This window comes from Myotis daubentonii, chromosome 1, assembly GCF_963259705.1.
Source record: "Myotis daubentonii chromosome 1, mMyoDau2.1, whole genome shotgun sequence".
NCBI lineage: Eukaryota > Metazoa > Chordata > Mammalia > Chiroptera > Vespertilionidae > Myotis > Myotis daubentonii.
This window is the reverse complement of record NC_081840.1, coordinates 110,773,115-110,794,594: the sequence shown is the minus strand read 5'-3', so window position 1 is coordinate 110,794,594 and position 21,480 is coordinate 110,773,115. Positions and strand designations below refer to the sequence as shown.

At 53.9% G+C, this 21,480-nt stretch overlaps 1 protein-coding gene across 1 annotated transcript in view; it reads right to left on the bottom strand.

Annotated features, from left to right (window-relative positions):
- Nucleotides 1-2,036: 2,036 nt before the first annotated feature.
- HCN4 (hyperpolarization activated cyclic nucleotide gated potassium channel 4) overlaps nucleotides 2,037-21,480 on the bottom strand; it is a 49,991-nt gene continuing 30,547 nt past the window's right edge. Inside the window, exons 3-8 of the mRNA XM_059657672.1 lie at nucleotides 12,484-12,645; nucleotides 9,363-9,581; nucleotides 5,909-6,055; nucleotides 5,566-5,806; nucleotides 5,139-5,303; nucleotides 2,037-5,048 (exon numbers count right to left, since the gene is read on the bottom strand). Of these exons, the coding sequence (XP_059513655.1) occupies nucleotides 3,601-5,048; nucleotides 5,139-5,303; nucleotides 5,566-5,806; nucleotides 5,909-6,055; nucleotides 9,363-9,581; nucleotides 12,484-12,645 (2,382 nt within the window). The 3' untranslated portion in view covers nucleotides 2,037-3,600. The remainder of the gene's footprint in view (nucleotides 5,049-5,138; nucleotides 5,304-5,565; nucleotides 5,807-5,908; nucleotides 6,056-9,362; nucleotides 9,582-12,483; nucleotides 12,646-21,480) is intronic.

Below are 21,480 nucleotides of genomic sequence, written 5' to 3'. Positions count from 1 at the left end.
GCCCAGCCCTTGCCCTCCCCACAGTCCTCAGGAAGCACCACTGCCTGGGCCACAGGGGGCAGTTGTCATGGGGATGCTGGGCCTGCTGAGCTGCCTCCTTAGCAACAGGACTTTCAGGTCAGTTACCATGGAAACAGCATCCACTCAGCCATCAGTAATGGGAAGCGGGTTCCCTGCCCTTTCTGAGGACTTTCCTTTCTGCCATGCGGCTGGGGCACCACGGCACTCCCTGAGCAGCCAGGAGCCCCCAGGGACTTGGCTTTTCCAATGGCAGATCACTGCTTCTCCCCTACTGGGCAAGGTCCCAGGGCTTACAGGGACCTTCTGCAGCCAGGGGTGGTAGAGGCTGTCATCTAAGGGTTTTACAAGGGTCTGGGGGCCAGGCCTAGCATCCTCCCCAGGGCAGTGGGGAGTGGGCAGCACTTCCTAACAAGGCCTGAATCCAGAGGATGCCCTCAGGTTCCCTAACCCATACAGAGCCCAAAGGCTGTGGCTCATTCTTGACCACTCCGAAAGGCAACCCTCTGTCCTGGTCATGAAACCCCCAGCTCGGTCACCTTTTGTCCCCAACCGCCCTCTAGCTTCTGAGGGCCCAACTGACCAGGCTAAGACGGTATGTCCCTGTTTGGAACCAGCTGGAGCTCACGTGCACATTACCGCCCCCTCCTCACTCGGGAGCATCAGGGAGTCCCAGGGACCCTGGGAGCTGGGGTGGGAAGGATCTCAGTCAGGGTCCCCCGCCACTGACTGACAAAGGATCACACACATTCTCATCCTCCTTACTCTCACCTGCCCATACACACAGCACAGCTGCCTCCGGTGTCCGCAAGTGCTCTAGGGCAGCGGTCGCCAATTATTTGGACCTCAGGGGCCACCAGTGGTCCGCGGACCACCAGCTTGCGACCACTGCTCTAGGGGACCTGTCCACTGCCCTCCACAGCCTTGCTCCTGAGCCCCCAGTATTCATTCCCCAATAACTTCCTTCCCCCTCAATCCCTGGCCCCTAAAAGAAGGCAGCATCTATTGGATTTTTTTTTTATTTAAATAAAATATACAACACGGCGCATTTACCGTTTTCTGTTTTAAAAGTGGAAGATTTGAAAATTGCTTGTGGGGATAGAAGGGCCGACTGGCTGGACTTGGCTTCCCCAGCCTCCAGAGTGGCTGCACTGGGTCAGAGCTTTTATAAAATGTGTATGCGTGTGTAGAGGGTAGTGAGGCCTGCCCTGATAACAAGGGCGCGTCCTCACTCTGCATGCCACTGAACCCTCCACCCTCACTCCTGTCCCTTTCCTACCCCCCCCCCCTCCCTCGCCACTACCTCCAGGACTACTGTGGGTTTAGATTAAGTGAGCCTTCCTCAGGGGGCGTGGGTGTGTGCAGAACTCGGATTGAGGCCTCTGTTTAAACTTTTCCAGCTCTGAGAACTCCCTGGGTCTGAGGGGACTTCTCCTGCCCAGTAATGACCAAGGCCAGGCGGCTCCTTGTCTCTCCCTCAGACCCAGAATCCTCACCTCCTCCTGTCCTGGAAAACGGCCTCCCACTGCCTGTGGCCCATCACTGGAGATATTGGCCTGTCCCACGGCCCAGGACAAAGCTGATCTTGTCAGCATTTAGCTGGGAGCATGGAGGAGAGCTCTTGGAGCATGGATCAGTCTTCCTTACTCTTCAGGTCTTGGTAGCAAACCTGCTCCTACCCTATAGGAAGGAGGCAGACCACTGAGCTTGGCTCTGGTAGAATCTTGTTGGAAGGGAGGATTGTGCCTAAGAGCTTCTATAATCCGAGCTCCTAGTTCACAATGACTCTCACTCTGAACCTGCTTCTGGCTCCTAGTTGCCTGCAGAATCAGGGCCAATCCCCTTAGCCTGGCGTCCATGGTCTTCCCTCTGACCGCTTGGCTTCAGGATCTCCCCCCAAAGCCCCCAGCTCCACACTGTACATCTACCTTCATCATATCCCCACCGAGCACTCCATCCCACCTGTCATTCTACTTCCTCACTTCCCCTCCCTTCCCTCTCACTTTCTAACTCTTCCCACATCTCAAGGCCTGGCTCAAGCCTGCCCCTGGCCACACACCTTCCTTAGGCCCTTCAGGAAGCCCGCCGCCTCCTATGCCCTGAGATCCTAAGTCCTGGAGCCCTCAGCCAAAGCCCCCTGGGCTCTCGCCACAGCTGCTGGAGCAATGGGCTGGGTGAGGGGAGGCAGAAGAAACATGACTTACTGAGCACCTACTATGGCATGTGCCAGGTACGGGCTGGGCATTTCACATATACTGCTTTTCTCATCCTGTCCTCACACTTGTAAGATGGCACCATAATTATTCCCGTTTTACATTTGAGGTAACAGACTCAGGAAGGTCAGATAATTTGCCCAAGATCACACAGTTGAGGCAGGGCTGGAACTCAAACCAGGTCTGGTGCCTCTATAATCTGGCCTCCCCCGCTGCACCATGCTTGAAGACTAACTCAGCCTTTCGCAACAGTTTTTACTGGAAGGAACCTAGGCTTTGGCCTCAGGCAGGCATGAATTAGAATCTCAAATCAGTCCCAGGTCTGTCACTCCCCGCTACCTGATTCTGGAAAAAGTCCCCCAAACTCAGTTTTCTCATCTGTGGAATAGGGAGAATCAAAGTACCTACCTCATGGTCTTTGTGAAATGGAAGGAGTTAATGAGTGTAAAGTGCTGAACCAGTGCTTGGCACAGAGCAGACTCAACCAGAAGTACCCTCACCTCCCACTGACCCGACAGGGAACTGAGGGCCACAGAGAGGACAGGATGTGCTTGAGGACCTACAGGAGGCACAGTTCAGGGTCCTCTGCTTCCATGTGGTGAGAGGTCAGGCTGGGATTGGATATGAAACCAGAGATGGGGAGACAGGGGACCTGCTGAGAGGTCTTGGGGTCCTCTTCCCTGAGGACTGGAAAGAAGACTCCCCCAGACCTTCCGATTCCCAGCCTGTGGACGACGGTGGGCTGCTGGGTGTAAGGTGACCTGGGTGTCCCGGCAACATTGGGTTAAACTAGATTGCTCACATGTGAGTGGCTATCTACATGGCTCTACAGAGCGCTACATAGCTTATACATATACACATATTACATACATATACAGATCTTGCTAGGTTTGCAGTAAAAAAATGCAAAATTCTCAGGACCCTGGCCCCACTTTGTTCCAAGGACTCAGGAGACTGAGGCTTCCCAGGAAAACCACCAAGGGCAGCCCCTAGAAGACTCCCCGCAGAGTGAGGCACCAAGTTCACTGCTGAGGGGCTGGTGGTGGCTGGTGCCCTAAAACAAATACAATGACAGGTCTGCTCTAGGAACCCCAAACATAGGTAGGCCCCACCCCCCAACCTTGCTCTGGCTTTTGCATTTGAGCCTTGCCTAACCTCCCGCCCCCCTACTGCTGAGTATTAAAATAGTCTATAAAAGCAAGTGACCAAAAATCTATAGCTCTAAGAATACCTGGTTATTTTCTGCTGTCTTGTTTTTCTGGTGTGAGTTTTTTAAAATGATCATTATTACTGTTATTGGTATATCTCCTAAATCACAGTTAAACCTGAAGGAAGAAAGAAGAGAGGAAAGAGAGGAAGGGGCCCCAGCTCATAGATTGGATGGCAGTTTGGATCGCACTGGCTCAGCCCTGGCCCCAGGTTCCCTCTGGGAAGCAGCAGTCAGAGGGGGGCCCCCAGAAGAGGCGGCTCTTGCCCCAAACAAACAAAGAGGGGGTGGCAAAGAACCTGAGGATGTCTTCTGAGGCAGAGTGACATGCTGGCCTGAGGCGGCACCATAGGGCCTCCCAGGGGGACCAAGGCCCCCACTGCAACCCCCAGCTCTGGGGAAGATCGGGAAGGCAGCCACAGACTCCCCAGAAGAGTGTGGGGAGGCTCTGTGGAGGGTCTGTGCCCCATCCTGGGGTAGGGCCGGCTGAGAGGCTGAGATGAGCTTGAGGTCCTGGGTGAGGCGGCCTGGGGTGAGAGGTGGTGTGCCCCAGCGCTGGGGAACCTGGAGTGGTGGGGGGCTGGATACAGGTGGCAGGAGCAAGGAACCATGGGAGCCAGAGGCCCGGGGTGGAGCATTTGGAAAAGTTCTTGCGGGGCCTGGGCTGTGGCCAGGGGGGCTGAGACCTCTTCGGGGGGTAAAGGCTATAGGAGAAGCCTCCCCAGAGGCCCCTGCCACGGACGGCTGCTCAGGCTGCCGTGGAGGTGTCTCTGGCGTGCTTGGTGGGCCAGCAGCCAGACCTGGGGACAACTCCCCAGGAGGCTGGCCAAGCTGCCCTGGGCTAGAGGATGGGGACCTGGATGAAGGTGGGGGTGGCAGGAAATGTTCCAGGAGGCCCAGGCTGCCCTGGGACCCTGGTAGTGAAGGTAGTGGCTGGTTAGCCTGTGGGGAGTGGGTGCCTGGCTGTAGCGGCGTGAGCAGGGGTGAGTCAGATGAGGACAGGGAGCCGCCCAGCGCTTTGTGGAAGAGGCCAAATCCGGCCATGGTGGTGGAAGCTGTGTTGGCGGATAGTGTGGGAGCAGGAGAAGAGCCACAGACCCCGGGAAGCGGCGAAGAGCTGGACGAAGACAGGAGAGGACTCAGTCCGGCAGGGGCGGAGAATCCAGCCAACTGTTGGATGTGGAAGGAGGAGGAAGATGGCGTATCCAACTGGGATGGGCTGCTGGTGGGTGAGGCAGAGCCCAGTGCAGAAGGGATGAGAGACTGCAGCCGCTTCAGATGCCTGGGTGTCTGCCCGGGCCCGAGGCTGCTGAGCTTGGGGCCCGGGGGAGGGCGGAAGATGGCAGCGGGCAGCCGTGGGTGGTGGGTGAGGGCTATGGCCACAGAAGTGGTGGCGGCAGCAGCTTGCAGCGGTGCCTGGATCAGCGGGGTCCAGATGACAGGCGTGGCGGTCGGGGTGGCGGAGGTGGCAGCCTGGACGCGATGCGCACAGTGAGCCATCTCGCGGTCGTGCTGCACAATCTGCTGGATGATCTCATTCTCCTGGTAGTTGAAGACACCTGAGTTGAGGTCATGCTGGACTTTGTGGAGGAGGATGGAGTTCTTCTTGCCTGGGCCACAGAAGGAGAGCAGGGGCTCAGGGCAGAGGATGGGGGGAGCCCGGTCCACCTCCCTTCCACCCTCTTGCCCAGTCCCCTCACCAATGCGGTCCAGGCGGTCCAGCGCCACGGTCTCGAAGGCCCGCCGCATCATGGGGTACTCTTCCAGCACCTCATTGAAGTTGTCCACACTCAGCGAGTACAGGCGGCAGTAGGTGTCGGCCCGCACGCTGGCTGTGCGCCTGCCCCGTGTCAGCAGGCAGATCTCTGCTGGGACAGCAGAAGTCAGGGTGGCCTCCTAAGGGCCTCCACCCAACCCTGACCTGGGTCCCCACTACCTAGTACAGATGCTTGACAGATACATTCATAAGTCCCCCACTCCAGGCCACCTTTTCCATCTCTGGGACTATCCCCGTATGCTGGGCTCACAGACACCTACCTCCTAGCAGTGGCCATGAAGGGCCTGAAATGGTTTTCTCGGTCTCTCCAGCCCATTCCCCTGTCTCCCCAGGGTCTCCTGGCCACTCACCTCCAAAGTAGGAGCCATCTGCCAGCTTGGTCTCCTTGTTGCCCTTGGTGAGCACGCTGACCACGCCGTGCTGGATAAAGTACATCTTCTTGCCGATGGTGCCTTCTCGGATGATGTAGTCGCCCGGCTGGAAGACCTCGAAGCGCAGCTTAGTCAGCATGGATGTCACGAAGTTGGGGTCTGCGTTGGCGAACAGTGGCATGGAGGCCACCAGCTTCCGGCAGTTAAAGTTGATGATCTCCTGCTCCCCAGAAAGAGTGGATTGGAAAAGAGGGAGGAGATGAGCAGAGTCACCAGGCAGAAAGGCATGGATCCCTTTCTGCCTCGCCGCCACCCAGCTCACCTCCCGCAGCGGCTCGCTGAGCTCGCCCAGGATGCTCTCCTCGTCGAACATCTTGCCCTGGTAGCGGTGCTCGTAGTAGTCATGGATGCGCTGCCGAGTGTCGGGCGGGAGCTTGTGGAAGGACATGTACTGCTCCACCTGCTTGTACTAAGTCCAGGGACAGAGAGAGAGGCTGTCACCTCTTGGCCGGCCAGCCCCACTGCCCTGGCTGGCACCACCTGACCTAGGCCTGCTGCTGGCCAGAGTTGCACTGATGCTGTGGGCGCAGTTGGATGACCTTGGCTCCTTAAGCTTGAGGCCCTCGGTGTGGGTGTGGTCACACTGTGCCCCAAACAATGGCCCTGACTGCCAGCAGCTGGGGTGGAGGAGGAGCTCCATCCCAGTGACCGGTCTTCAACATGTTCAACACTATGGAGATGGCCAGGGACAAGGACTGTCCAAAGCCCAGTTACAAGAGGCCAGCTGACCAGGAAGTCAATGAAGTTTCCTCTAAATATCGGTCCCTCTGTGTTACACTGTGGACCAGAGAGGCCTCGCTGATTGGGAAGGAGCTCTTTCCCACCAGTGGGAACATCAGCAGGACTGGGCTGCAATGGGCTACAGGGCTGAAGACTGAAGCCGGCCCACATGTGGCACGTCACGTATCCCAACATGGCCGGGACTGAGACTAAGTCACTTTGTTGAAGAACAACTACAGCCCAGGGGAGGGGCCTGGTACAGCAGGGACCTTAAACGTGTTTGGGATAGAGATTGTTGAACCTGCCCATCCTGTGGGGCTGCTCCAACCCACCTGGACTGTGGGTGGGGAGTGGGGATCCTCCGGAGCATGGCTAGGGACCAGAGGCACTGATTGGGCAAGAACAGATTTTTCCCACAATGGAATGCAAGGGAAGTCCCTGTACCCAAGGAGTAGTCATAATAGGCAGCCTGCTCTCATATATCAGTTCTCCAAAGAGGTCGGGACCTAGTGCTGCTGCAGAGATGCTGACGGGCACCTGGGGGCTGGGAGATGACCTTTCTTAACATTCTTCCAGCCAACCTGGCCTCTGTCTGCTCTAAGTTGTACCCAGCTATAGGAACAGTGACTTTCTGGCTGGCTATGGGGATAGGGGCAGCCAGAAAAGAGCTGTATTTTTTTAGAATTCCCCTTACATAGAGAAGCAATTGGGGTGGGAGGCAGGGTCTGGAGGCAGGACAAAAGTTAGAAGGTTGTTAAAGTGGTCCAGGTGAGAGAGAGTAGTGAGGACAGAGTGGGGGGTAATATGTTTAAGAGAGATTTATGGGTGAATTATACATTAAAGAGCTATTAGCTAAAGGATGAAATGAAGGCACCTCTCAAAGGAAAAGCCACAAACAGCTTGACTCTGATGGACAGTAGGCCCTGGTGCTTTTTTTAAACTATCCCTAATGGTGGTCCCAGACTGAGCCTCCATTCTGCTCACACACTGAGCCTCAGCCCTGCTCACACGCTGGGCCCCGACCCCGCTCACAGGCTGGGCCCTGATGCGGGGCTACACTGACCTCTCACCTGGCCCTTGAAGCACTAGCCTTGATAACCTGACTCCACTCTCTTCCCCCTCTCTTGCCTCCTCACTCCTAACCCAGAACCTTTTGTTCTAATCAGGTTGATTTCTTTACCACCCATCTACACACCTTTGCTCATGTTCACCATGATCACTGGCCTAGCATTCTCTTCTACTTCCTCCTTCCTCTGCCTTCCCAAAATGACCTTCCCACCCTGCTCTGGCTCTTCAGGCTCTCTCGGGCTTTCCTCTTTGTGTCATGCATGGGATCTGGGCTGCCATCTCTCAGTCACCCCATCAGGGGACAGCACCTGAGGCAGACAAGCAGGCAGTTCATAAATACATACTGAGCCCTACTATGTGCTGGACACTGGGGATCCATGGGGACTGGCCTACCCTCATGGAGCCATGGCCTGGATAGGGAAGATGGATATTGAACAATTGGCTACATATAATTAAATAATGACAGAAGTGTGAAGTGTATTGAAGGAGAATTTGAGGATGTCACTGGGTCACATGATGGGTGGAGGCTGACTGGGGCATGGAAGGCTTCACCAAGCAGGTGACATTTAGGCTGAGATGTGGAGAAAGGGTCAGGTGAAAAGAGAGGAGAGCTCCAGCTTGAATCTGTGCCAGGCCCCGAGGCAGGGAGGCACATGCAGGGAGGCTGGCAAGGCTGGCACGTAGAGGGCTATGGAGCCCACGGCGTGTTCTGAGCATGAGAAGGCGGGGAGCGCTTACATGCCAGGCTGAGAAAACACACTCTGCATCTTGGAGTAACAGGAAGCTCTAAGCAGTGATATGAGCAGATTTATGTTTTAAATGCCAATGCCATCTGCCATCTGGAGAATAAAGTAGAAGGGACAGAGGGGAGCCCACTTGGCTAATAAATATTGAATGGCTTACTCTGTAGGGTCACTCCTCACAAATGCCATGACATAACCCTTGGTATTGTCCCCATTTTACAGACAAGCAAATGGGACCTAGAGATGTGATGCCACATGCCCGTGTTCAATGGAGAGCTTGTCAATGGGGAAGCTGAGCTTAGAACCCAGGCAGCCTTTTACTCCAGCACAGCCACTTGCTTAGGAAGGTGCTGTGTGATCCAGGCGGACGCCAGCTGGATGATGGGAATGAAGGGAGGCATTAATGACTAAGAGACACCAAGGATGGCTCCTAATTTCTGGCCTGGGCATCTGTGCTACTGTGTCCATTAACAGGATGGGCAAGAGTAGAGGTTTGGAGCAGAGAAGGCAAGGGAGACTGTTCTCATTTTAGATGCGATGAGGTGGAGGTGTCCAGGGAGGCATCAAGTAGACAGTGCGGGGTGAGGAAAGAGGTGGGGACTGATTATATCATTTGGAGCCTGCTGCATAGAGACGGACATGGAGCATGGGGGTGGGGTGGTAAACCAGTAGCACCCAGGAAGACAGGAGAGACAGAAAAGCAGAGAATTGAGCCCAAACCACCAGGGACACAGTGTATAAAGACTGAAGAGACAAGCAGCCAAGGAGAACAAGGAGGACTGGCCTGTGAGGAGGAGGAAAACCGAGAGTGTGCGGTCACGGTAATCAAGTGTAAACCCAGGGGCAGTGATAACTGTCACGTGGAATGAATGCCCAGGGCTCTGCCCAAGATGTGGACCCAAAAGGTGTTAGCCACACAGAGGGCACTGCACACTCACAGTCACTGGTCTGAGATACGGATTCAGTGCCCGTAAACAATGCGGAATTTCTGTATATTTTAGAAAAATATAAAAAAGAAAGAAAAAGAGACTGCAACAGAAAAGACAGCAGCTGAAGCCAGATGATGGTGGCAGGCTGGGCACCCACTGGGGAGCTGGTGGGAACCCACTGGCTGGAGCCTGTGCTGCCTACGGACCAGCTGGCTGCCCTGCGATAGCCCAGACTGGACCCAGCTTTCTGCCCTACCTTCTCCTGGTACTGGCGTCGGGAGGAGTCCAGGGACTGGATGAGGGCAGTGGCGTGGCCGATGAACATGGCGTAGCAGGTGGCGCCCACAATCATGCTGAGCATGGTGAGCCACACGTCGGACATGCCCACAGGCGCCTGCCGTCCGTATCCGATGCACAGCATGTGGCTCATGGCCTTGAACAGGGCATAGGAATACTGCTTTCCCCAGGAGCTGTTCTGTAGATAGGTACACAGACACAGGGTGGAGTGGTAGTGAAGGCTCACATCACTGAGAGAGCAGGCCTCACCAGCACCTAGAAAAGTCCCCACCACCTCCCATCCCTCAACTCCTTTCCAGCTGCGGAGCCCAGGGCTCCCACCTTGCCAGTGGCTGAAAGCCTTGGAGAAGGGCAAGGAGAACCACAATGGTAACCTATGTGACTGAGTGAACTCCTCACTTAGGCCTTTCTCCTGCAGTGGGGGACCAGGACTAGATGGGAATCCCAGCAAATGGACAGGAGCAGTGTAGCCCCCATCCGACTCTCAGCCCCCACAGAGCAGCTGGGCCTCTTGGGCAGCAAAAGACTTCAGGCTGAGCCCCCCTGCTGTCCTCTGCTTACTAAAATAGCTCCATCCCTTTACCCCAAACTACTGCCAAGTAAAGCCCATTTCCCCACTGACCTCAATTATAAAACAGATATGCTTCCCCTAGGGGGACAGACTCTCAGATTGAGCCAAAAACACTGTCCTCATTTTGGGGGAGCAAAATCTAAAGTGCTACTGAGCTGACTCCCTGCATGAACCCTATCTGCATCTGCCCAGGACTGTGGCCACCAGTTATCCTCCCCCCACAAAAGGTGGGTTACCTGGAACAGACAATACTTGGGGTGGGAGGAGGGAGAGAAGCAACTGGCTATTTTTGTCTCCAAAGCTAGTTGGTGTCTCAAGAAAGCCTCAGTGTGGGAACACGGCTCAGAAGAGCCATCTCCTGAACTTTGTGCACGTGTGGACTTGTCACCCTCACATGGAGGAAACTGTTCCAGATGAGGGGGCCCCAGATGAACCCCAGTGCCGGCCACCTCCTCAATGCCTCTCTGCTTACACAATGAATATGTTGGCAATGATGTGGAACCCACCCTACTGCATGACCCACAGAACCCCTGGCTGGAGCCTCAAGCACTTCCGGGGTCACCAGGCTGTTCTCAGCACCTGAAGGCAGGCACAGGAGCTGCACACCATGTTCAAGGTCACTGAGACCATGCTGGACAGAGCTGAGCTGGTATGGTGCTCAGTCCAAACCTGGGTGGGAGGTCTGGGCCGGGGGGGGGGGGGGGAAGGGCTGATCTCCAGGAGTGGAGGGGGGCTTGGGCACTGGGGGAACAGGAGGGACCCCCATCTGCCTTCAGTCAGAAATTCCAGCCTTATTGTTCAGCCCCTAGGAACTCAGAAATTCAATCCATATAGCTGATTCATTTACACTTAGCTCATCAAAAGGCTGTTTTCTAAAGGCCTATTTGATACTGAAAGATGCTCTGTGTCTCTTTCACCTCTTTCAAAGCCAGCTTCTTCTACTCAGGGGGCCTGGGGATCTGCCTACAGACCAAACCAAACCGACAGGTCCCCCTGGACCTGTAAGCATGGGGTTCCCGGACACAGAAAGAGGCTCACAGGTCCAGGGGGCCCTCCATCCCTCCTGGAGCCCATCCTGTCCATGGGGGGATGGGGACTCTGCCCTAGCCTCAAGTTCAACTTCTCTCAACCACCCCCAGGTTTGGAAGGGATCAGGCTCAATCTGGTCTGTCCTCCCCACCCAGGACACCACCTACGATCAGGATGTATGTGTGTACGTGGGGTGGGGATGAGGGAATGACAGGAATTACAGGACAGTCCAGTTCTGAAGCTGGAGCAGAAAATAGCCAGTGTGTGTGATCTGGGAGTCTGTGCCTGCTACCAACAGTGTCCCTCACAGGGTTCTCTTTGTTTGGGCGTGGCTTTTAAAGGTGGATCCGCGAAGTAGGAAGTTAGACTTGAGTGGCTGGGGTGGGGCCTGCTCTAGGGTCCTGATCAGGAGCCGGACCAGCATTGCCTTCAGACAGCCTCTCTATGGCCGCCCAGAAGCCAGCAGACCACCTCGGCAGATTTGGAGCCAGCTGGTTCTTGGCACATGCTCAGAGAAAACGACAGGACAATACAACCTCACTAGGGTCCTGGATTAATTATAATGAAATTTGTATTTCGATTTTGACCTTGCCCCCATGGGTTTTTCGTTATGTATTATGGGTAAGGGCATGCCCAGAAAAAAGGCAGTTTCTGTCAATCATGCCTGAATGCAAGTGAAAGTCTCCACCCAGAAAATCGGTCTTTTAAACCCAGGAGTTGGGGGCCATTATCTCTTGCACTTGTGCTCTACCTTCAAGGAGCAGATCCATGCCATTCCCTTTCTCCTTCCCTTCCCCCACAGGCACATGTCTCCCAACCTCTAAAGGACCCCACGAGGCTTGCAACCAGGGGAGGAATGGGCAGCTGCAGCTCATCCCGGGCTAACCCCTAAACCTGTCTCCAAGGCCCCCTATTCTGACTTCCCAGTGCAGCCCAGCCATTTTATCCATCTCTCTCTCTCTCTCTCTCTCTCTCTCTCTCTCTCTCTCTCTCTCTCTCTTCAGTGGCCCACTCCTAGTTTAGAATGTATCTTCAATAAACCCCATTTGGCTTTACTTTCATTTTTGTTCACCTTAAAATCTTTTCTGTGTCGACGAAAAGAACTGAGGTCCCAGTCGGTAACCCCAATTGGTAACAGGTCTGCCTCTGGCAAAAAGGCAGGAGGGCAGGAGCCACGAGCCCAGCTCTGCCACACCTGACAGAATCTGAGGAGCCCAGGTCTTAGTCTCCCTGGGTGAAATCAGCTCCAAATAGCCAGGCTCCCAGCTGCAGTGAGGCTGTGAGAAGGCAAAGGTAGCAGCGTGCGGCCAGGAGCTCTGTGGCAGACCTGTACTGGGTAAAGCCATGTGCCGTGGGTGCTAGGCTGGCACCTCAGGGTCTTACATGTTGGAACTCAGGAGTTTCAAGTTGTGAACCTTCTCTGCCCGTCAATGCCTCATCAGCCCCCTCTGTCCTCACCAGGGCCCGGCTGGGTGCTCACCACCATGTTGTTGATGGACACCCAGCAGTCGTCAGGGAAGTCCTGCAGCATGGGGACCAGGAACTGCAGGCAGCCATCCCAGTGGCACAGCAGGAGCATCATGCCGATGAGGTTCACAATGCGCACCACGGCGCTGGCCAGGTCGTAGGTCATGTGGAAGATCTGTCCGCAGAGGTAAGTGACCAGGTGAGTGACCAGAAGAGAGGAACACCCCACCCAGTCAGATCCTGCAGCTTCGAGTGGCACTGCTCTGCACACACATGGTGGGGTGCCCAGTTCAGTTCAGGTCAGGCTATGGCTAGAGTGGAAAGGCGTCAGGCCAGGCCCTGAAAGAAGCAGATTGCAGGCTGCAGGGCCCCAGAGGGATCTGTGCAGGTGTGTGTGTGTGGCGGGGGCTCCCATGGGAAGTCCAGCCAACCAGGGTCTCTCACCTTTCAAAGCAGCTTCTCCTACCCTGGGGATCTGCCTATAGGTCAAACCAAACAGCCTGGGAGGAGAAGAAAGGGTGTCTGGGGTTCCCAGAACTGGAGAGAAGGGGGGCACCTGGAGCCCCATATAGCCCTGAAGTGGGTAGAGAAATCACTTTATCAGCTTGTCTAGGCCATGAAACAACAGGGAGAAGAGCCAGCCAGCCTGACGCTCCTCAGGGGACCACAGCCTGTAGTCAGGACAGGGGCATGGTATTTCCCTAAATCAGTCACCAGACTCTTAGGACTCCCCCAGGGCCAGTGGGTTCTGCCTAAGGCAGCCATGGAACTGCAAGGAAACAGTTGGGATACACAGGCTCCAAGTTCACACAGACTTTGATCCCAGGCCCTCTTCCTACCCAATTTCCAGCTGTGCAACCCTCAGAAAATCTCGGAACCTTTTGATCATGTTTCCTCATCTAGAAAATGGCAGTAAAAATTCTTAACTGTGTGGGTTGTCTAAAGAATTAAATTATACATATAAAATGCTTAGTATTAGGTGTAGAAGTGTTCAATAAATTGAGAACCATTATTAATAATTGATCTTCGTGATTAGTTAATAGTTATTAGTAGTAACGCTCTCCTATACAGGTTAATAAAGTACAGCACTCTCAACCCCAGCCCCCTGCCACCTGTCCATCTCTACCCCTGTGACTCCAAAGGTTGAACTATGGCTGGGCACATCCCAGTATCCACACCCACCTCCCTCCTCCCAGTGCTGCCTCTTGGTCCAGTTTCAGCAGGAAGTACCAGTAAGGGGATGGAAAGATGGACAGGAAGTCTAGAGGGAGTTCTCTAGAAGTTCTGCCTTGCCTCTAGCCTTACAGACTTTGGAGTATGACCTCACTCTTAGTTCTGGTCCCTCCATACTATTCTCAAGCAGAGCAACCTTCCTAGAGAGGGACTTTGAGACAAAATTACTGACTTTTCAAATGCCTATAAATTTAAGAACTAGTTTAGCCCATTTCAAGATAGGGAAACTGAGGCTCAAAGAAACAAACCCTAGATATTTCTTTTTTTAAATATATATTTTATTGACTTTTTACAGAGAGGAAGGGAGAGGGATAGAGAGTTAGAAACATCGATGAGAGAGAAACATCGATCAGCTGCCTCCTGCACAGCCCCTACTGGGGATGTGCCCGCAACCAAGGTACATGCCCTTGACCAGAATCGAACCTGGGACCTTTCAGTCCTCAGGCCAATGCTCTATCCACTGAGCCAAACTGGTTAGGGCAACCCTAGGTATTTCTACCCCTGTCTAGTGATCTTCTAACTGCAGCCTTGTAGCTGGTAGCAGGAAATTCTGATACTAGTGACCTCAGTTTCTCCTTCTGAAATGTGGGTTTAACCTGGGGTCTAGGTTTTGAACAAGCAAAGGGCACACCCTTCTGTGGCCCCATTAGTAGCAGGACTCTGGATGCAGATATGCTGTGAAGTCTTCAGGATGAAATGGACCTTGGAAAGGTTCATGGAGAATGGAACCTCCAACTTGTCCCATCACCCTCCACGGCCCAGTGACAAAGGGACAATAACATCACAGTCATCATCTCACTTAAACTCACAACAAACTTCGCTGAACATATTGTTAATTTACTACATGTTACATCAAGGCTCAGAGAAGCAAAGGACTTGCTCACGGTTATAGTGGCAGTGGCAGTAGAGGCAGATCTGAACTAGCGCTGCCTGCAGATTGTCATATTGGCCCGGTGACAAAAAAAAAAGGTGGTTATTTTGCAGATAAAACAATTTAAACCCAAAGTGACTGGGTTATGTGGCCAGATTTACAGCAAGCTGGATCCAGGGCCAGGTAGGACTCCTCGGTGTCTGGCCCCAATCAACCCAGTGCTCTGTGCCCTGCAGCCTAGCCCCACTGGGGCACATGAACTAGCCCCAACATTGTCAGTGGGCCAGGTCCTGGCTAAGCTGACATATCTCAGTGTAAGGGGTGGTGGACACTAGAGACCAGGCAGGACAGTTTGGGATGGCAACCAGGGCTCAGTAGGGACTGGGGCCTCCCTGTGTCTGGGATGCAGAATATACCCAAGTAAGACACTGGTGTCTCTGGCCAACCCTCTGCTGCTGGCCATGCCCAGGCTTGGATCTTAAACCCCAGAGGCTCCCTCTGCCTCTCATCTCAATCTCACAGCAGTTCCTGAGTACTAGCACCAAGCTCTGGCTCTGTGGGAAGTCTCCACTTCCGCCTCTTTAGCACTCAGGTGAACACAATAGTTCTATGACCTTGGGCAAGTCGTTAGCCTTTCAAATTCTTGGTTGACCAGAATGTCACCAGCTCCCCCAAGTGACATGGGACCAACCATGAGGAGGACCAGTGACATGGGATCATCCAGCCTCAGAGATGACCAGCACCTGCCCTCACTTCCTACCACACTTCAGCCTCCCCTCAACTAAGAGAAGCTAGCCATCTGCCCACCACTTTTCAGGGTTGCTGGAGAAATTGATGTAGCTAAGAAAGTGCTCTGTACCCTGGACACATACATAGGTAGGATCATTATTATTGACTAGAGGCTTGGTGCACAAAAATTTGTGCACTCGGGGGGGGGGGGTCCCTCAGCCTGGCCTGTGCCCTCTCGCAGTATGGGACCCCTCAGGGGATGTCCACCTGCTGGCTTAGGCCCACTCCCCGGGGCATCGGGCCTAAGCTGGCAGTGAGACATCCCTCTGGCAGCCCAGGAGCCCTCAGGGGATGTCCACTTGCCAGCGGGGAGCAGACCTAAGCTGCAGTCGGACATCCTTAGTGCTGCTGAGGAGGCGGGAGAGGCTCCTGCCATCACTGCTGTGCTGGCAGCCGTCAGCCTGGCTTGTGGTTGATCAGAGCTCCCCCTGTAGGAGCGCACTGACCATCAGGGGGCATCTCCTGCATTGAGTGTTGCCCCCTGGTGGTCAGTGTGTGTCATAGTGACCAGTCATTCCCAGTCATTCTACTGTTAGGGTCATTTTGCATATTACCCTTTTATTATATGCCTGGTGCATGGGTGGGGACTGGCTGGTTTGCCCTGAAGGGTGTCCCGGATCAGGGTGGGGGTCCTGCTGGGGTGCCTGGCCAGCCTGGGTGAGGGGCTGATGGCTGTTTGCAGGCTGGCCAAGACCCCCACCAGGGACCCTCACCCCATGAGGGTGTGGCCAGCCTGGGTGAGGGGCTGATGGCTGTTTGCAGGTTGGCCACGGCCCCCAGCCACCCAAGCTCCCAGTGGAGGCTAGCTGGAAGCAGGTATCTGGGATTTTTTTTTAGCTTCTATAATTGAAACTTTTTTGCCTTTAGCAGAGGCCATAGCCAGACAGGGCAGGCAGGGAGCTTGGCTTCTTCTATTGCCAGAGCAACCAAGCCTCCTGCTTGCTCCAGCTCCATGGCCACCGGCCGCCATCTTGGTTGGGTTAATTTGCATATAGTCGCTCTGATTGGCTGGTGGGCGTGGCTTGGGGCATAGCAAAGGTACAGTCAATTTGCATGTTTCTCTTTTATTAGATTAGATTTTCTTCATTTCTGAGCTGGACTGAATGTTTGTCACCCCAAAATTTTTATGATGAAGCCCTAATCCCCAATCTGATAGTATTAGGAGGTGGGGCTTTTGAGAGGTGATTTGACCATGAGGTTGGAGCCCCCATGAATGGGATTAGTGCCCTCAAGGAGGATACATGACAGAGATGATCTACAAACCAAAAGCAGGCTCTCACCAGAATCCAACCATGCTGGCACCCTGATCTCATCCTTCCAGCTTCCAGAACTGTGAGAAAGACCCCCCACACTGTGATATTTGGTTAAGACCCCCCACTCTGTGATATTTTTCTAGAAGAGTCTGAATTGGATAGGAGCTAAAGAAGCTAAAGGAAGTCTTGGATCACCTTTAGGAAGTGTCTCAGATGGCTACTGCCCACAGTAACTGTTGTTTATTTTTGTGTGTGTTTTTTGTGAACCACTCTTAATACTCTGTGTCTCAAGGTTGGCAGGTTTTTATGCAATGTCTTCTTTTCTTTTTGTATTACCTATGTTTTTCTTTTCTTTGTAACTAATTATCTTCCAAGATCAGGTCCTTGTCTAATTTTGCCTTTATTGTGATCTCAGCAATGAATATGGTAAAGCACGTGGTAGGGTCTCAGGAACTGAGAAGTGCTCAGTGTGAAGGTGATGATGGGATGATGGGGATCAGGGCCGTCACAGTGTAGACAGTGACATTTAAAAAGGCCCTTCTCTGTGCAGGTACAGCTCACAGGGAATCTGCCTTTGCCTTTGCTGGAAGAAAGAAGGTGCCCTTTTCTGCTGGAAGTCACAGACTAGTTTACCCAACAGAGGGCATGTTGGAGTGGTGCCTGGTATTGGGCTGAAGGAGGGTGTAGATGCTGGGAGGTGGGAGGTTAGGAGGGGAGATGACAGGCATTTGGGTGGCAGGGAGGTGTACTGTGGATAGCTATCAGACACTACACAGCCAAAGACACCAACATGGAAAAGTCTGAGGTTCCTGCAAAGAGTTGGTGGGGGGCATCCATTCAGACTAGGAGAGTACCCCAGATGGTGAGGCCCCAGGTGTGGTTGCTGTGAGCAAGGCTGGTTGTTGCTGGGAGAGGTTGCCAAACACTGTGGGCTAGGGCTACAGGCCACCTGCAAGACTGCTGCACTGTGCAAATATTTGTCTTGCTCTTTATACCTTATTACAGTCTCCTTTTATGATATTGGTTCTGACTATGGGGGTTGAGTACCTTCATTTCTAGGTCCCCGCAAACCTTGCTGGGTGAGCAGCCTGGGAAGCCCACTGTCTTTGCCCCAGATGGCACTTGGGGTAAGCTCCGCTCCCACTCCCTCTGCAGTGTCTCGACCACAGTACAAAGGCAGAGTGACGACTCCACTTGGGGCAAATGCCTTCTCTGCTCTGAGCCTCAGTTTCCTCATCTGTGTCAATAACTGCCAGCTCCTGGGCTGTCTTGGGGTCAGGAGAGATGATGCCCACAGCTGGCACACAGGAGGTACTCAGCACATGTTTCCTTTCCTCCCCTCTCTTTCCCAGCCCTCAAAACAGAGAGTTGATTTCTCAGTCCAGGGGAGAGCCCGAAAACTGCAGTTTCCACCATGCCTCCTCTGAGGGCCTGGGTGAGTTCCCTCCCTGGGGCTTGTTTTCTCTGCAGGAAAGAACAAACTTCTCCTGGTGTCTCAGGAACAAGCAGCCACATGGAGGACAGCACTCTAGGCCTGAGGGAGTGGCTGTTCCAAGTATATCCCAGGCACAGCTGTGTCATGCTGAGTCCCTTCCGGGGCCCATAGAGAGGGCCAGGACCACCCCTCCGTGTCATCCCAAACCCTAGATTCTGAGAGAGATGGAGAAATCAAGGCCTACACGGGGAGGAGGCTCATTAGGGGGTCACACAGCTACCAGGGCCTGGCCTCCTGCCTCCAGCCCTCCTCCCACTGCTCTAAGTTGCCAAAGGGAGGAAGAGGCTTCTGGGATGGGTTACTGGGGTCCTGGGCCCTTTAGACGAATATTCAAAGGGGCAGAGACCAGGGTTTCTAACAATAGCTTCGGTGCCTATAACAAGCTCACACCTCAGAGGGAGGAAGAGGCTTGGCTGGGAGGGAGGATGCTGACCTAGATCGCCTGGGATGGAAGCAGGAGGTGTCATCCTCCGAGATGGCAGCCTACACTTGCCAAGACCTTCCATGTACCCTGACTCCCAACACCTGCCACTAATGCTCAGGAACTCTCTGACTGGGGGGCTGGGCTGGGCTAGAGGAGGCAACTAAAGCTGGGGGTCAGGAGTCCAACATCTCCGTAGCTTCACCAGGGGGCCTCAGGCAAGCTTTTCCCTCACCATGGGAGGCTCACTCCCCGGTCCTCCCTGAAGTCATAACAATGTCCTCAGGATCAGCTAAGGTGATCTCACCAAGGGAGGTTGGCGTAGGGACTAAGCCCCAGCCTTTGAGAACATCAGAATATAACTGACAGTTGGGAAACTGAGGTCCAAAGAAGGAAAGAGATTCCCATAGGGAGTTGGAGGAGATAGGGCAGGGTTTTCCCTATTAAATACCTCCCTCCCCAGGTCTCATGCAAAGTAGGGGCCTCAAAGGTCACCCTACTACTGCTTCCAGCCAAGCTGAGACTAAGAGAAACCCAGGGGCTGGAGCAGGCCATTAAGGGGTTCCTGGGGCTAGCTTGGAAACCCCAATCCAATCCAAGGGGTCTAGTGGTAGTTCTTGGCTGGGCAGTGTGCCTGGCAGAAACCACACAAAGCAATTTACTCCCCAGCTGGTAGGCAAAATAAGGGTGCTGTGTGGAGGGGTCGGGAGCCATCCATCTGGTCTCCAGGGATCTCTCTTCCTGCCCACGAGATTGGGTAGTGATGTCCAGTTTAGAGCCTGAATCTGAGGTTTTTTGGGAATTCTGACTACCCTAGGGGAACTCCAGGGCCAGAGCCTACTGGACTAGTTCTGGATCACCCAGAGGGCAGTCAGGCCCAAGGGGCAATGGGGACAGAAGCCCTGCCCTGAGCTCCTAGGATGTACAGTGTGGAAGACGCACTTATCTCCTGTCTCAGTGCCCACCCTGCCCAGCCACGGGCAGCTCTGCCCACTCCCCCAAATACCACAACCCCAGGGCCTGGGCCTAGGGGGAACAAGGCTAGCCACCAGGGGCCGGGGCCTGGAGTCATGAGCTGATGCCAGAGAAGGAAACAGCAGCCACTTCTCTGCATTCGATGAAGGTCTAGCAGTGAGTCCAAGATAAACAGAGGTTGGGGTTTCTCAGGGACTGAGTGAGCCAATATGGCCCTGCGTTTCTACTTGGGACAGAAATGGAGACAAGACTCTCAGGGTGTTCCAGTAACTACACCTCCCTCCTTCCTCGCAGCCTCTCGGAGTGGCCCTACCACCCCAACACCATCACCATAGCCACTGGCCCTTCTCAGTCCTGAGCTCAGACCCACATGCCAACCTCCCTCTGCACCTAGATGTCCCCCAGCTATTTCAGACCCAACCTGTCACATGGAAATCCTCCACCCACACCCTTCAACTTGCTCTGCTGCCTACCTTCCTAATCCCAGTGGAAAGCTGTCCCTAACAAAGGGAACAAGAATCAAAGTCAACCTCCTTTCAGGCCACCTGAGAAAACAGGAGCCACATGAACCTGGTCAGGAGGTCTAGATCAATAACCCTGCCAGTGGGGCAGCTGACCCTCTGATCCTCAATTTCCTCACCTGACAAATCAGGGTAATAAACACTGCCCTGTTTGACTAACCAGCTGAGAACCAGTGAAATAATGGATAAAAAGTATTTGAGAAAAAGAAATGCCCTGGAGAAGTACTAAGATAACTGGTAGGGAAGAGCCTTTATTTTATTATTATTATGATGTTAATCCTCAGGTGAGGATATGTTTTTATTGATTTGAGAGAGAGAAACATCAATCGGCTGCCTGCCACAGGCATCTGGACCGAAGATTAACCTACCACCTAGTATGTGCCCTAATCAGGAATCAAACCCACAACCTTTTTGGTGTATGGGACGATGCTCCAACCAAATGACCTAACCAGCCAGGGTGAGAGCCTTTATTAAATGATTCTTGGCACCAGGCTTCACATAAAGGGTTTTACAAACATCATTTCATTTAATCCTCACAATAATCCAAAGAGGAAGGTACTACTTATACCCACTTTGCAGATAAGAGACTGAGGATCAAAGAGGCAAGATGGCACCAAGGTCACACAGGTAGGCAGTGTGGAGCCAGCATTTTAACTCAAGTCTCCACTGTGTGATTCTAGTTCCAAAGCCCTCAAGCATTGCACTGCACCAGGCAGGGACTGCATATTGCTGGGAACCAAAAACACTAAGTGGGTTCTCATCTAGCTCTGCCAGGTATCTGCTGCATGGCCGTGGGCAAGTCACTGCCGCTTCTCTGTCAGTAGAAAGAATGCAAATTTTTGAAGCAAAAGAGAATTTCTGCATGGACCTTGAGAGCTTGTTTGGAGGTTCTAGCAGGGGAGTGCAGCTACTCGTATACCCTTGACCGAAGACCGATCCTCTCCTCGGGGGGGGGGGGGGGGGGGGGGGAAGGTCGTCCTCTTCGACCGAGCGCGCAGCTTCGGGAGGGACGCACATGGATCGGTGAGGGAGGAGGGGGACACCCGCCTAGCCAGCCAGATCAGCCGAATCAACCCTGGCGATCAATGGGGTGACAGATGTTGCAGCCAGATCGCCCTCACATCCGAGAATTTCTGCATGGAGTGATTCCGATAGACTGGTGTAGGCACTTCTGTGGCACAGGTGCTCATGACACCTCTGACTTCAATCTGTCAGTGCCCAACCATCAGCATGGGTGCGCCTGGCTGGGTAATTGCTTCCTGTCCTGTGCCTGGGAACTTCATATCCTGTACCTGGGAAATATCCTAGTCGAGCTGAGTCCTGGAGAACAGGAGAGCAACAGCAGCAGTGAGCTGAGGAAGGAAACGCATGCCTGCAGAAGCTTCAGGACCCCAGAGTGGGATGTCCCAAAAAGCACTTCGCCCCAACCCCAGTACCTCCAGGCTGGCCTGC